Genomic DNA, 17,201 nt, shown 5'->3' with positions numbered 1-17,201 from the left:
TAATTGATAGACTTGGAATCTATTGATACAGAATAGATTTGAACATTGTGAAGGAATTTTATCTAATAAGGTCAGTCACTCGAAAGAATAACAATGATTCATCTCCCATGTGGTAAATTGGATTATCATTTATTGAAACTGAGATTTAAAATTCGTGTAAATGATGAATTTGAATTTATCTATAAGATTATCTTATCCTAGATAAATATTTATTTGCACGATATGTCTATGACTTTTTGTGTAGTTGAGAAGTTGATATTGTGGTAATTATTCATATTGAATGAAAAAGACCAAGAAATTGTCAAAAAACCACTGATTTATTGACAATTAGGAAGAACGGTTTCGATTATTACACCATTGTCAATCTCTGATAAACCTTTTAGTCAAGGCATAAACCTTATCAGAGATTGACAATGGTGTAATAACCGAAACCGGTCTTTCTAATTGTCAATAAATCAGTGGTTTTTTGACAATTTCTTAGTCTTTTTCATTCAATATGTCTATGACTTAGCTTTCAATTAGGGAAGGAATATTAAATTCTCAAGTATAAAGCTATTGCCGCCTAAAGATTTCTTGATAGCTAATGATGATGTTATCACAATTATATTATATTTCTTGAAGGAATGAAACTGAGAGAATAGTAGACATGATTATTCATATAACAATATGAATCTCATTTCATAAATTTTCAATTGAAATTACTCGAATTTACTATTGCTCCCTTCTTTTTGGATTCATAAGTTCAGTATTATTTTCCATTATGATCATTTCCATTGTTGTACCAATTGGGCTATAGACAATAGTCGAGATATTATTTCACCTGCTAGCTTAGTAATTGAATTCATTGTCCATTCCAGTGAGATTCATTCCTATTGTTCAGCAATAACATCCCATTTAAATTTTAATACCGAAATGGACACCAATCAAATTACAGTGTAGTATTTTCTATACCAACAGGTACTCGTATCTCAAGCTAATTCGAAATTCTTGTGTTGACGAGTTTCTCAGTGTTTTCAAGATCACCCTATTTAATTTCCACATTTTGATTCAACTGGAAATTCAAGACAGATACAAATAAAATCATCATTCAAGGCTCAAGGATCTTTTACATACAATAAGAAAACAAATTCACAAATCAATTTATAACTTGAACATAGGAGATAGAGAAATGAACAAATGATGCATGAGTGTATATGAAACAGAAATATACGGAATTGAGTTAATGCCAACATTACCTGTACGGTATTCATTATTTGTGCAAGTGGAAATCTTCAAGCTTTTCTTTCACACGAATTCAAGCACCATGCAGGAATAACTTACCTGTAAAAAAATTATATCATCAATTGAACAAATAATATTTTATATAGCGACAATGCATTGTTTTTAGAAAAAAATTATCATAGTATACATTTTTGTCAAATTGGAATTTCTAACCGTCTCATGGAAAAAGTGTTTTATACACTTTAGACTGCATAGAAAAGAATTATATTCATTATTTCATGAACCATTGGGTATGTATTGAATAAAGTACTAGGAGCATTATTTTTCATCAATATATTTCTTTTAATATTGCATAAATTCCACTTTCAATTAAGATCAAAGTAGATTTCCTGATTTGCTATTCATTTTTTAACGTAGGATCAAAGTTTGAATTTCAATCAATTCGCTTTCTTGATCAAAATGTTTAAAGATGTTAGAGCAACATCCATTGCATGGTAGTCCAACAGTAGCTTCAGTTGCTTTCTCAACTCCTCAGTTAAGAAATTCAATCTCTGAATAAAGTTTTATGAATTATCATAGCTGAAATACATCTCTCAATGTTCCAAGCTTTCATTGTAGATAAGGTAACAAGTTTCATTCCATAATTCATATTTTTCAGAGGCCTTGAAAGAACAGTGTTATTGCATCATACATACTCCTCTCGTACTAGGAAGTACTCTGCTCCAGAGAAAATAATCATTACAAATTGATTCCATAAATCATGTGATAAACAATGAAGTAGGTACGAATCCAATTACATTTTGCATTCAAAGATTTATTGTATGCAAAAACAAAGATTGTTTACCATATTTTACTATGATAGTGCAGGGTTGTGTAAGAAATGGTTGTCGGTTCTACCATGGATAGAACCACAATGGACGGATGGATAATAATAAGTGAAGTCTTACAGGATAAGATCGGCGGGCAATTGTATGGCAGGGGTCAGTTATTGGTGTCACATAGTCAGCCGCGAGACTCACTTTATGTGCTCGTAATTAAAATTGTTTCAGTACTCCGCCAAGATCGTAAAGATGATAATGTCTGACATTCGTTGAAGAAGTCGACCGGTTCTGTTAAAGCACTCACAACTCTACAAAATACATGTACAGACCCATTCAGTACATATATAAAGAGTGGGGAACTCGTTTTATATTGTATGAGATATATACATATGGATACAAATCGACAGTTATCTAACTGCAGACACGGAAAAAGGGCTGGTCGAATCTGACCGTTATCGACCCACTTTTCACTTTCGCGATCTTCTGATATGTGTTGGAGGAAGGTGAGGATGTGGAGGAGGAAATTGAGGAGGAAGACGATGGAATGCGGCGGAAAAAGGTGTGAGCGATTGCGGGAGTGGGTGGCGAATATTGACTCACAATTCGCAATAATGTAATCAAGCAGAATTTGAGTGTAAATGGTTCGGGTGAGGAACTGTTTTTCATACATCATAGAAGAGGATACTATTCTTCGATGGAGAACCAGAACCAGAAGGATTCAGAAAGATTGAGAATTTTACAACTGAAACTATAGATTCGATTAAAGACATATTCGATTCCCATAGACAAGAAATTAAAACTATAGATTCCAAGTATTTGAAAATCATGATTATAGATGTAGTCCAATAGATTTCCATAGGCATATTTATAAATTTTCCAATCTGAAAACTGGATGAAATACCTTGAAAAGACAAGATTCATAAATTATATTGATACGTTGTTCAGGTGTTCAGATGACTTGTTGATTGGGTGTTGTAGATTTCCAAGACAGTATACAAGGTATGCATATTCGCTAAACAGACACCTAAAATTGACATCTTTGTTCACTTTCAATAGTGGTTGTCTACTAAATGTTTTAGTTTTTGTGTTTCGTGTATGTCTACTGGTTCTGTGATCTATCTTTACGAGTTATAAATATAATTCTCGTATAGTTGTGTTTCATCTATTACCAATGAGAAACGTCAAACTTGAAATTTGCATAGGCCTAATTAGATTCGGAACTAACTAACTAACTATCTCTAAATCACACCTCTAAATAAACACCTCTATAATATAAATATAAGAATGGGATCAACCTCTTTCTTCTGTAATAGAGCATAACGCCAATGGATACAGACCCTCATTTGAGCATTACTTAATCTAAAGATGCTCCTACCTTAGTAATATGGAAATGATACAATTTCAGAGAGTAAAGTATATATAGTTGAAAAGCTACTAAGTTGAAGAATGTAGGTACTAAAGACAATGACACCTGCAGTGAAATTACAAAAAAATTCACTTTGGATTTTTCAATGGCTTTTCTGAATTCATCATTCATTTTCTGTATTTGAGAGACAGTAGTAATTACTACCCACTTCAAGAACTTCAAGAAGATACATAGAATAGCATTCATTCTCTTCCATTTCTTCTTCAACTGTATGCATTTTTGGAAGAGATAAAACGTTATTGTGATAGTAAAATCTCTTGCTACTGTAAACTCGGCGCAGACATACGTAAAATGTAAGTTCAGTATTCTAAAAAAGAACTAGCTCTAAGGCACAGTATTTTCAACAAGCAACAACAAGTCTCACTGAATGCCATGCTATTAAAGCTTCAATTTTAGTACCGTGGTTGGACAAATATCACAATAATTCCTCGACAACATAATATATGTAATAATTACTTGCAGATTTTATGTCACTTCTGTATTTTATTTAAATTTCGACTGCGTATTCATATAATGCAAGAAATAATGACATATTTTGTACTCTGCATACTTCGGTTATTAATTACATCCTACTAGCAGACAAACTATTCATAAAATATCCACGTCTAAATGTCTGTACACTCTGTCATTAAATAATATTAGCTTCATATAATTTATAGATTAATGATACAAGTCGTTTCTTGATATTGAATCTATAAAGCACAATAAAACTTTCAAATCGTACATACATCTTGAAACAATGGGGTACCAATTTCGACTTTTCATGAAGTCGTGGAGATGTTATTGTGGTAGTTTTTGATAATTCCAAATTTTATATATTTCGATATTTAAATAAATATGTCGTTAGTACAGCTTCATTTCGAGTTTGAGTCCCTCAGATGACATGGAACAATACTGGCCTGAGAGCATAATTCAGAACCGCGATATTTCCACAGTTTTTCTAATCATTATCCTCAACCAAACGAATAAATTATCTTTTCAACTTCTACACTCTTCAAACTAATAATTTAGAAAAGGACTTGTTTCACAAAGGAAAAACTCAAGATCTTTTTCTCTATGATAAACATCAAGTGAGATCCAGCATTTCGAAAAGTAGGGTAGTAATTCAAGATCGATAAATTCCCATATTTCTTGTTCAGATTGTTTGAAAAACAGTAACTTATCAAACGATAAGAGATATAGGCCTATTATTCGGCCAAAGAGTCGAAATAAGATTATTTATGTTTGAAGTTAGTCTCAGGTAACATGTTTCAAAGCTTCAACTATACGACACCACGACTACACGACAACGACTCTCTTTTCATGATTAACCTACTGATCTACTGAACATGTTTTAACCCGAAATCGTCGTAATAAACATTGTAATCGTCGTAATAACTATTGTTAATAGAGTACTATTGTACGACACATTATTAGTATTGTATTATTATTACTGTATGTACAAAAACTACTATTTATAGATGCCTGAAAAATAGCTTTGTCACGACCCATAACCACTGCAGACCGGTGCTATGAAAATAAGCATTTGTCTCAAGATCAGTGCTATTATGTTGCACTAATGACATTTCCGTTGAAGCGTAGGTAAACTCTGCACTGGGACAAGTTCATTGACAGTCGGTGAACTGAAAACTATCTAACTGCGGACCTATTTACCCAAATACCACAAATAATTACGCAAGTCTTCAGCACACAGCTGAGCTTCTGCCAGTAATGCTATTAGTGGTAATCTTCGAGAAAAATGGATGCTATGCTAACTGAAGATGAGCACTGGCATTAGTTTTAATACAGCTGCAAGACTGGAATGGTTATTGCGTTTGATTAGGAACGTGTCTACCGGTTAGCCGTAAAACCTTTACGTTACAAATGGGTCAACAAGCGGACAATACTGGAAATGATTCATGTGGAAGATGAATTATGTGTTCGGATTCATTTTTTAAATTGCAGTAGTCTGGCGTAATTTGTATGTCAATTTGAAAAAATAGTAGTCTACCTACAGGTATATACTACACATAAGCCTATAGTATGCTATATGTATTACTTTTATAGAGATATTGTTATTTGGGTTGGAATAATTTTCGAAATTGAGTAATTACTGTAGTTTGAATACTATATACTAGCTTCAATTGCTCCTCGTATAATACTACAATGGGATTTGAGAATCGGATACTAACCAATCATGTTTTCGTATTAGTCAAATTACTTTTTTGTGTTCCAAACAGCATACAGTAGAACTTGTAGACTCACAACCTATCTGCAAACTATCTACTGATTTTAAACTACAAAGAATTGATACAGATGTTATTTTTCAGATAAATAATGAAAAAATATTATTATTATTGATGAACAAGTGACCATGATTAATGATAATCAAATTCATTGTTCAACTCATTATAGTTTGTTGTTTGACTGAATTTATAATGCATTGAATCTGCATGATAATCCACTCGATGAATGAAAAGACTATGGAATGAAAACAATGGAATGGCATGACAATTTTCTCATATTCTTTAATGAATGATCAATTCTTATTGAATGAATTGGATGATCTGAATTTCCATATCAATCGTATCATCAGAATCTTTCCACAGCACTACTTGGTTGGTTCTCTTCTCCAATGAAATGCATTTTCAATAACCTGAATATGATAAGAAAGTCCAATCACTCTTTTCGCATTGCCAATTTTATCTAATTGGAGATATAAAACTCCTTATTTGCGTCTCATTATTGATGCAAATTCACATGTCAGTTGTTTTCTATAAGCTCTAACTGCATATTTATATAGCATCCAACTTCCAATACCTTCAGGTGCGTTGTTTGCACTACAGATATTGTGGTGCGTTTTTTAACGGCTCACATATGTAGAGAGATTTGCCAAATCATGTAGTGCTGAATCTAAATGCCTCACGTTGGGCCGGCAAATCATGTGGGGCTGTATTTTACTCGCCTCACATATGTAGAGAGATTTGCCAAATCATGTAGTGCTGTATCCAAATGCCTCACGTTGGGCCGGCAAATCATGTGGAGCGGTATTTGATGGCTTCACACATGTAGGGTGAATCTTGTACTGAGTCAATGGTGTAGAGGCTATAAATTTTGCAATGCGTGTGTGGACGCTGAGTGAACACCAGACTGATTGATTCACTACAAGATTCATACAATTGTCGGAATCGCGGGAGGCCTAAACGCTCGCTCACCCTTGATTCTTCTAATGACAGATTGTATAATGATGAAACTTTTATAAGTAGTGTAGCGGACGCTAAACACTGAATACGGATACCTTAAAATTATTACCTGTGAAGAATGAGCATACAAAATCATACAGGTCGAGCAAAAATCCCGATGTAGCTAATTTACGGGACTGCGTCTCTAATAAGTTCTGAAGGATTAAAAATATGGTATTTGAACCAAATATCGTTCAGAATATATTTCGAGAACAGAGTCTTGTCGGGTTTTAAGCTCTATTGTAGGAATTTATATGATCTATGGCTGCCTCTGCTGTACAATTGATGCATTCGCTCCTAAGTCGAGGTAGGTAACAGATAAAAGCTGATGTATGAGCAGGTAAGGACAAAGAATAAATATCTCGATCTGACCCCACTCGCTACATCCACTTAGACCTGTTCCAATATCCAGCTTGATTCAATTATTTCAATGATCGTATTCGATCGGTTCTTGATGATATAGAACGTATCAGACACAATAATTGACAGGCTTAAGAAATAATCGAACTCAGAAAGCGAATTAACAAAACTGAAATATATTACAATAAAATATGTAATCATACAGTGCAGATTCAGGATTTGATTTACAGGTTGATAATAATTTGGCATTAACAGAATAGTTAAAAAATTTCTTGTGCTTGCATGATACCATGCGTGATTCAACAGAATTTTACGATTGATAACATTGAACAATTTTGAAAAAATAGTGAAAAAATGAATTATAAAATATTTTTAAAATGCTCGGGGTCGTGGTTCAGGCAGCGGAGGATAGCTAATCAACTACAAATTCTTAGAAATTAAATATGAATAAATTCTAGGCTCTTAATGTTAAAGCGCTTGTCGGCGTGGCCAATAATTTAACGAAGAAAAATTTATGTTTTTCTGCACTGAAATATTTTCGAAGCGTAGATTGGGGCCCCTTATGACTTATAACTCACGTGAACTTCCTTGGCGGTCGTGGTTTTCTTCTATAGATCAAAAATCGTTTGATCGGCGGCAATCCAGGCTTCAATTTCAGCACGTGGGGATTTTAATTTAAATATCTCCTTCACCGAATTAATTAAGGGATAATTTACTTTAAGCTTTTAAATTTATCGATTGATGAAAACAGAAATTTATAAATAACAAATAGATTGGCCTAAAATATCGGCTCACAAATAAAACATTTAAAATCGAACAAGAAATTTTACAAATAGGTCTTTGGTAACTATAAAAGAGATCTACACGGTAAGGATTTCAAAAGGGAAGTGCTGCTGTTTTCTCTAAGCTTTTAGGCTAGACCTTGCTTCTCAGAATCTCGATGTAATAATTTGCATAAAAATTTGCCATTGGTAGAACGCTTGTGACGTAAACATGACGTCAGTGGCAAGTAGTAGAATACAATTCCTTAATTACAATAATAATTTAATTTATGTAATTCTTAAAACTGCTTAATCTTGTAGACATAGTTCCTCTCATACAATGTACATGTGCTAGTGTAACTGATAAGGCAGGGTTGTTGTCTGATAATAGATTAACATGTGTTGCTTTCAAACGATCACCGTCTTGGTGCTATTTCTATGCACTGTGATTGGCTTAGACCTGCCATAGAGATTTAATTACCATGTGGTTCAGTTGAATTAAATTATTAATAAATTAATATTCTTGTACAATTTTCATTAGGTTTGAGATTATTATAATTAATTTCTGCCATTTTATCAATAATAGAATTTCATGCTATGACCTATTTAGTTACAATAAGACCCGACGCATAATACAATTTCTTAAATAATAAATAATTTCAACAATAATACATATATTTTATTTTTTATTTTGAAATTCTTGATCCTTTATTGATAGTTTTATAATTTTTAGGAATGATATTTTACCTTGCATGAGAACGGTATGATATTTGACAATGCTTTGAATCAGTCAGCTGCGTTCGAACTGTTTTAAAAACATCTGATCGATAGTAAACAAGTGTAACCTCAAAATCGGTGAGCGATTCATAAATAATTTGTGCTTTATTCGCAAAATAATTATAATTTTATTGAATAATTTTCCTAGAAAAATATTCAGTACAGAACGGTACTCTTATCAAATATACAGTTATTGATAAGTAAGCTTTATCGCTCGGTCGCTAACTATTCCTTTAGCAAATTCTTTCATTTTAAAAGGTAATCACAATTTTTCTCTCTTCTCGTGAGATCTATTTGAAAAATTCATCACACAAAAGCCCCCAGGATATTTTAAATAGGTAATTGGGAGACGAGTCGAAACAATGACTATTTGAAAAATCCGATATTGTGATGAATACACTATTTCATCTCCTTACTTCTACGAAAACTCAACACTTAACACTAAAAACAATATATCGTGCACTTTTGGCTACGAAAAATAAATAATTGATTGTTCCTTTCATTGGATACAATCGAAATACAATAATTAATGAGGTCTCTTGGATCCTTCATTAAAACAACTCCACAACTTCCATTCACGGGTGGCTTATGAGCAGACCCATAATTATAACAAATATACAAGATTTCACATATTACTTCTTAAGATTTGAATAGTATTTGCAACAAATATAGACTTTCATCATTTTTTCATAGTTATTACAGGTTTCGACTCTTTGGTTTGGCTTTTACATAAATTGGGTGAGAGTGTGATTTTACTTCGGTGACTTGACAATCGTCTACCGTTTGACTCGAGCAATTTCTTATTTGCGCTTAGTACGTTGCGTACAAACAGGGTTACCCTTGAAATGGCTTTCTTGATTTTTATCATGTTGGTTACAAATATTAAGTCTTACATTATCAATTTGAATTACAATTCATGATCTTTTGATGCAACAGTAATAAATTTCACATTTAAAGGTAAGAATTTCATTTCTTTGGAGTTTTTTAGAGATACATTCATATATGACATAGAACATGCGCATTTCGTGCAAATTAACATAAATATATATTTTTGGTTGCGTTTTGCTTATAATTTCACATTAATAATAGGTTACAATAATTGAATAACGATATTGCTTTGATTCTATTAATATTGACTCTAGGATTTCGTACACATTGGTTGGTGGGACGAAGAAAATTATCGAACAGGCTTTGGTTCTGAATAGATTTTTCTTGATCGATTCTGTATTTCGAGGTTAGATTTACACATTTTTTCAAATAAACTTTGTTTATTTTCTTTCCTCCTATTCACTACTAATTTCATGTTATTTCTAATTTATAATTATTTTCCGTGGATAATATAATTTTGTTTCTGTTTTTCAGTTGTGCAGACGATACCAGGCGATTGTTTCTGTGATGATTGTAGCATGAGGCAGACGGCTTGATTAGGTTGGTAAATTTTTAATGTTGTTTCGTAGTTTTATTTTCTTCTGTTATTAAAGTTGATAATAATTTCTTCATTTGATGTGGATTAATAATATTTCCTTATTAGCTGAGATGCGGCGAAGTTTAGGTTATGTTGATGGATTAGGCTGTAGTAGAAAGATGCTAGTTTGCAAAGATGTGATTCATGGGTAGGCTGTGATTATGACAAGTTTGATGATTATGTATTCACAACGTAGCTTCCAAATTAATTCAAAAATTATTCCTTAAGCCCCCATCTAAATTTGATTTCAGTATTTGTTTCAAGTTTTCCTTCCAATTTGCAACTATCCGTTTTATCAAACTTGGTTTAAACGAATGTGCCGGTGGTGTAAATCAATTCTTACAAATTCATTTCCTCTTGGTCGGCCGGTAACATGCAGTTTGATCTTTTAAACCTGACATGCCGGTGGTGTCCTTGGGTTTTTCCAAATAATGCTTTACTTTTCTGCATGCTGGTGTAATGTCTGTTTGGTTTTAACCGGACATGACTGCGGTGTGAATAGATTCTTCTTACTATTATTTTCCTTTTTTCTTGCATGCTGGTAAAAGATTTGATGTAGGATTTCAGCCTTATATGACGGCGGTGTAAATGCACTCTACTAGTTGTTTTCTTTTTGGACGTATTGTGTTCTTCTTGTTTGTGGTTTTGATTCATAGTTTTCGGTTTTTGTTTTGATTTTGATTTGTTGTGGGTTTCTGTTTTACTTCTATTGTTTTGTGGGTTATCTTCATGAGTATTGGGTTTGTATGTTGCAGGCGCTGTCTTCGGTGGATGGACGGTGATGTGGGCGGTCGGCGGTCCGGGCTGCTCTTCCACTCGGCGGGCAACATCCTTGGACTCCTGGTGTCCGGCGCGCGGTGGTATGGGCTGTCCCTCTACCTGATGGATGTCGTCCTCGGCCTGGCGGGTGATGTCGTCCGGCTTCTCTTGGCATTCTGCGGGTGGTGGTACGGGTTGTCCCTCTACGCTATCGATGTCATCCTCAGCTTGGCGGGCGATGTCGTCCGGCTCCTCTCGGCGTTCTGCGGGGTGTGGCACGACTTCAGTCTTGACATTCTCGGTAGGTTGGTCTTCCTTATATGTGTCATGTTCACCTGCCTGTTTTATGACCTCCTCGTCGAGTATGTTTGCTTCTGCATGCATGGGCTCAGTCTCTGGTCCAATATTGATTTTTATTGTCTGATGATCCCCCTCGATTTGCCGTGTTACCATCCTGCTTTCCTCTGCTGCTTCCTTCAACCTTTGTTCCTGTTTTCCGAAACCTTGTTCACTTGCTATCCGCATCTGTCGGACTTCTTCATTATTTCTTCATTTGCTCGTGTGTTTCCTTCATATGAATTTTTTACTACTTCCAGGATGATGTTTGCCCAATATAGCGGGATGAGTGTGTGGTCTTCGGTCAGCGGTGGGGATTCTGTAGTGTGAAGTACAGACGTCTGGACCTCTGGGACGGCGGTGCATGGGCGTTTCTCCTGCGCGACATCTTCCGCCCTTGAAGTCGCCGATGTGGGCTCCAGGATGCGATGTGGTTCTTCCATAATTTATCGGATGATACAATGATGCAAGTGTGTTGAAACGACCGCAAATATGTGAGGTTATGTGAAACGATTATAAGTGAATGATCAAAATTGAAATAGTGTGAAACTTCGTTCAATGAAGAAATACAGAAGTGTGATTCAATAATATGTTCAGTGATGAAGTGAATCAAATTAGCAATATCGTTGACATAAAAATGACAAGAACATACAGGATACACAGTGAACACTTATGCGGTAATACAGGTACGCCTCTTATAATTTATTATTACTACTATTATAAATATTTTATTCTTATAATTTCTTGCCGCAATTATATATAGGGCTAGTATTCTTCGCAAAATTATGGTATTTGAACCAAATATCGTTCAGAATATATTTCGAGAACAGAGTCTTGTCGGGTCTTAAGCTCTATTGTAGGAATTTATATGATCTATGGCTGCCTCTGCTGTACAATTGATGCATTCGTTCCTAAGTCGAGGTAGGTAACAGATAAAAGCTGATATATGAGCAGGTAAGGACAAAGAATAAATATCTCGATCTGACCCCACTCGCTACATCCACTTAGACCTGTTCCAATATCCAGCTTAATTCAATTATTTCAATGATCGTATTCGATCGGTTCTTGATGATATAGAACGTATCAGACACAATAATTGACAGGCTTAAGAAATAATCGAACTCAGAAAGCGAATTAACAAAACTGAAATATATTACAATAAAATATGTAATCATACAGTGCAGATTCAGAATTTGATTTACAGGTTGATAATAATTTAGCATTAACAGAATAGTTAAAAATTTCTTGTGCTTGCATGATACCATGCGTGATTCAACAGAATTTTACGATTGATAACATTGAACAATTTTGAAAAAATAGTGAAAAAATGAATTATAAAATATTTTAAAAATGCTCGGGGTCGTGGTTCAGGCAGCGGAGGATAGTTAATCAACTACAAATTCTTAGAAATTAAATATGAATAAATTCTAGGCTCTTAAATGCTAAAGCGCTTGTCGGCGTGGCCAATAATTTAACGAAGAAAAATTTATGTTTTTCTGCACTGAAATATTTTCGAAGCGTAGATTGGGGCCCCTTATGACTTATAACTCACGTGAATTCCTTGGCGGTCGTGGTTTTCTTCTTTAGATCAAAAATCGTTTGATCGGCGGCAATCCAGGCTTCGGTTTCAGCACGTGGGGAATTTTAATTTAAATATCTCCTTCACCGAATTAATTAAGGGATAATTTACTTTAAGCTTTTAAATTTATCGATTGATGAAAACAGAAATTTATAAATAACAAATAGATTGGCCTAAAATATCGGCTCACAAATAGAACATTTAAAAATCGAACAAGAAATTTTACAAATAGGTCTTTGGTAACTATAAAAGAGATCTACACGGTAAGGATTTCAAAAGGGAAGTGCTGCTGTTTTCTCTAAGCTTTTAGGCTAGACCTTGCTTCTCAGAATCTCGATGTAATAATTTGCATAAAAATTTGCCATTGGTAGAACGCTTGTGACGTAAACATGACGTCAGTGGCAAGTAGTAGAATACAATTCCTTTAATTACAATAATGATTTAATTTATGTAATTCTTAAAACTGCTTAATCTTGTAGACATAGTTCCTCTCATACAATGTACATGTGCTAGTGTAACTGATAAGGCAGGGTTGTTGTCTGATAATAGATTAACATGTGTTGCTTTCAAACGATCACCGTCTTGGTGCTATTTCTATGCACTGTGATTGGCTTAGACCTGCCATAGAGATTTAATTACCATGTGGTTCAGTTGAATTAAATTATTAATAAATTAATATTCTTGTACAATTTTCATTAGGTTTGAGATTATTATAATTAATTTCTGCCATTTTATCAATAATAGAATTTCATGCTATGACCTATTTAGTTACAATAAGACCCGACGCATAATACAATTTCTTAAATAATAAATAATTTCAACAATAATACATACATTTTATTTTTTATTTGAAATTCTTGATCCTTTATTGATAGTTTTATAATTTTTAGGAATGATATTTTACCTTGCATGAGAACCGGTATGATATTTGACAATGCTTTGAATCAGTCAGCTGCGTTCGAACTGTTTTAAAAACATCTGATCGATAGTAAACAAGTGTAACCTCAAAATCGGTGAGCGATTCATAAATAATTTGTGCTTTATTCGCAAAATAATTATAATTTTATTGAATAATTTTCCTAGAAAAATATTCAGTACAGAACGGTACTCTTATCAAATATACAGTTATTGATAAGTAAGCTTTATCGCTCGGTCGCTAACTATTCCTTTAGCAAATTCTTTCATTTTAAAAGGTAATCACAATTTTTCTCTCTTCTCATGAGATCTATTTGAAAAATTCATCACACAAAAGCCCCCAGGATATTTTAAATAGGTAATTGGGAGACGAGTCGAAACAATGACTATTTGAAAAATCCGATATTGTGATGAATACACTATTTCATCTCCTTACTTCTACGAAAACTCAACACTTAACACTAAAAACAATATATCGTGCACTTTTGGCTACGAAAAATAAATAATTGATTGTTCCTTTCATTGGATACAATCGAAATACAATAATTAATGAGGTCTCTTTGGATCCTTCATTAAAACAACTCCACAACTTCCATTCACGGGTGGCTTATGAGCAGACCCATAACTATAACAAATATACAAGATTTCACATATTACTTCTTAAGATTTGAATAGTATTTGCAACAAATATAGACTTTCATCATTTTTTCATAGTTATTACAGGTTTCGACTCTTTGGTTTGGCTTTTACATAAATTGGGTGAGAGTGTGATTTTACTTCGGTGACTTGACAATCGTCTACCGTTTGACTCGAGCAATTTCTTATTTGCGCTTAGTACGTTGCGTACAAACAGGGTTACACTTGAAATGGCTTTCTTGATTTTTATCAATGTTGGTTACAAATATTAAGTCTTACATTTATCAATTTGAATTACAATTCATGATCTTTTGATGCAACAGTAATAAATTTCACATTTAAAGGTAAGAATTTCATTTTCTTTGGAGTTTTTTAGAGATACATTCATATATGACATAGAACATGCGCATTTCGTGCAAATTAACATAAATATATATTTTTGGTTGCGTTTTTGCTTATAATTTCACATTAAATAATAGGTTACAATAATTGAATAACGATATTGCTTTGATTCTATTAACATTGACTCTAGGATTTCGTACACATTGGTTGGTGGGACGAAGAAAATTATCGAACAGGCTTTGGTTCTGAATAGATTTTTCTATCGATTCTGTATTTCGAGGTTAGATTTACACATTTTTTCAAATAAACTTTGTTTATTTTCTTTCCTCCTATTCACTACTAATTTCATGTTATTTCTAATTTATAATTATTTTCCGTGGATAATATAATTCTTGTTTCTATTTTTCAGTTGTGCAGATGATACCAGGCGATTGTTTCTGTGATGATTGTAGCATGAGGCGGATGGCTTGATTAGGTTGGTAAATTTTTAAAGTTGTTTCGTAGTTTTATTTCTTCTGTTATTAAAGTTGATAATAATTTCTTCATTTGATGTGGATTAATAATATTTCCTTATTAGCTGAGATGCGGCGAAGTTTAGGTTATGTTGATTAGGCTGCAGTAGAAAGATGCTAGTTGCAAAGATGTGATTCATGGGTAGGCTGTGATTATGACAAGTTTGATGATTATGTATTCACAACGTAGCTTCCAAATTAATTCAAAAATTATTCCTTAAGCCCCCATCTAAATTTGATTTCAGTATTTGTTTCAAGTTTCCATTCCAATTTGCAACTATCCGTTTTATCAAACTTGGCTTAAAACGAATGTGCCGGTGGTGTAAATCAATTCTTACAAATTCATTTCCTCTTGTCGGCCGGTAACATGCAGTTTGATCTTTTTAAACCTGACATGCCGGTGGTGTCTGTGGGTTTTTTCAAATAATCCTTTTCTTTTTGCATGCCGGTGTACAGTCTGTTTGATTTCAACCGGACATGACTGCGGTGTGAATAGATTCTTCTTACTATTATTTTCCTTTTTTCTTGCATGCTGGTAGGAAGCTTGATGTACGATTTCAGCCTAACATGACGGCGGTGTAAATGCACTCTACTAGTTGTTTTCTTTTTGGACGTATTGTAGTTCTTCTTGTTTGTGGTTTTGATTCATAGTTTTTCGGTTTTTGTTTTGATTTTGATTTGTTGTGGGTTTCTGTTTCATTTCTATTGTTTAGGTGACTATCTTCATGAATGCTGGGTTTATATGTTGCAGGCGCTGTCCTCGGTGGATGGACGGTGATGTGGGCGGTCGGCGGTCCGGGCTGCTCTTCTACTCGGCGGGCAACGTCCTTGGACTCCTGGTGTCCGGCGCGCGGTGGTATGGGCTGTCCCTCTACCTGATGGATGTCGTCCTCGGCCTGGCGGGTGATGTCGTCCGGCTCCTCTCGGCGTTCTGCGGGGTGTGGCACGACTTCAGTCTTGACATTCTCGGTAGGTTGGTCTTCCTTATATGTGTCATGTTCACTTGCCTGTTTTATGACCTCCTCGTCGAGTATGTTTGCTTCTGCATGCATGGGCTCAGTCTCTGGTCCAATATTGATTTTTATTGTCTGATGATCCCCCTCGATTTGCCGTGTTACCATCCTGCTTTCCTCTGCTGCTTCCTTCAACCTTTGTTCCTGTTTTTCGAAACCTTGTTCACTTGCTATCCGCATCTGTCGGACTTCTTCAATTATTTCTTCATTTGCTCGTGTGTTTCCTTCATATGAATTTTTTACTACTTCCAGGATGATGTTTGCCCAATATAGCGGGATGAGTGTGTGGTCTTCGGTCAGCGGTGGGGATTCTGTAGTGTGAAGTACAGACGTCTGGACCTCTGGGACGGCGGTGCATGGGCGTTTCTCCTGCGCGACATCTTCCGCCCTTGAAGTCGCCGATGTGGGCTCCAGGATGCGATGTGGTTCTTCCATAATTTATCGGATGATACAATGATGCAAGTGTGTTGAAACGACCGCAATATGTGAGGTTATGTGAAACGATTATAAGTGAATGATCAAAATTGAAATAGTGTGAAAAATTCGTTCAATGAAGAAATACAGAAGTGTGATTCAATAATATGTTCAGTGATGAAGTGAATCAAATTAGCAATATCGTTGACATAAACGAAAATGACATAAAGGATACACAATGAACACTTATGCAGTAATACAGGTACGCCTCTTATAATTTATTATTACTACTATTATAAATATTTTATTCTTATAATTTCTTGCCGCAATTATATATAGGGCTAGTATTCTTCGCAAAATTTTATATAAAAGCAGTGATACTCTGCTTGAATTATTCCACAATATATCCGTGATTTAATTTTACTTCCCTCTTTATGTTTTAAAAACTTTTAAAAATGTAAATAACTTCAATCCTCTTTTCTGTAAATTTTTATAAATTGTTTCAATATAGACCTAATATTCTTCAAATAATATGACCTTTCTTATGATATCTCTTATACCTATGACTTATAGTATGACCAATTTTCGAATAACACGATAATAAAATTCTGAGTTCGATTTTTTCTCTAAAAATTCATCAATC

At 34.2% G+C, this 17,201-nt stretch overlaps 2 protein-coding genes across 3 annotated transcripts in view; one reads left to right on the top strand and one right to left on the bottom strand.

Annotated features, from left to right (window-relative positions):
* The window catches only part of LOC111043807, a 98,883-nt gene that overhangs the window by 57,737 nt on the left and 23,945 nt on the right, over positions 1-17,201 (bottom strand). The window lies entirely within an intron of this gene.
* On the top strand, positions 10,715-11,692 carry LOC111052562. The gene is made up of 2 exons (XM_022339287.2): positions 10,715-11,112; positions 11,408-11,692. The coding sequence occupies exons 1-2, from the start codon at positions 10,782-10,784 to the stop codon at positions 11,410-11,412; spliced, it is 336 nt and encodes a 111-aa protein (XP_022194979.2). The 5' UTR covers positions 10,715-10,781; the 3' UTR covers positions 11,413-11,692.

Source organism: Nilaparvata lugens, chromosome 8 (genome assembly GCF_014356525.2).
Source record: "Nilaparvata lugens isolate BPH chromosome 8, ASM1435652v1, whole genome shotgun sequence".
Classification (NCBI taxonomy): Eukaryota; Metazoa; Arthropoda; class Insecta; order Hemiptera; family Delphacidae; genus Nilaparvata; species Nilaparvata lugens.
This window is presented reverse-complemented; position numbering and strand designations above follow the sequence as displayed.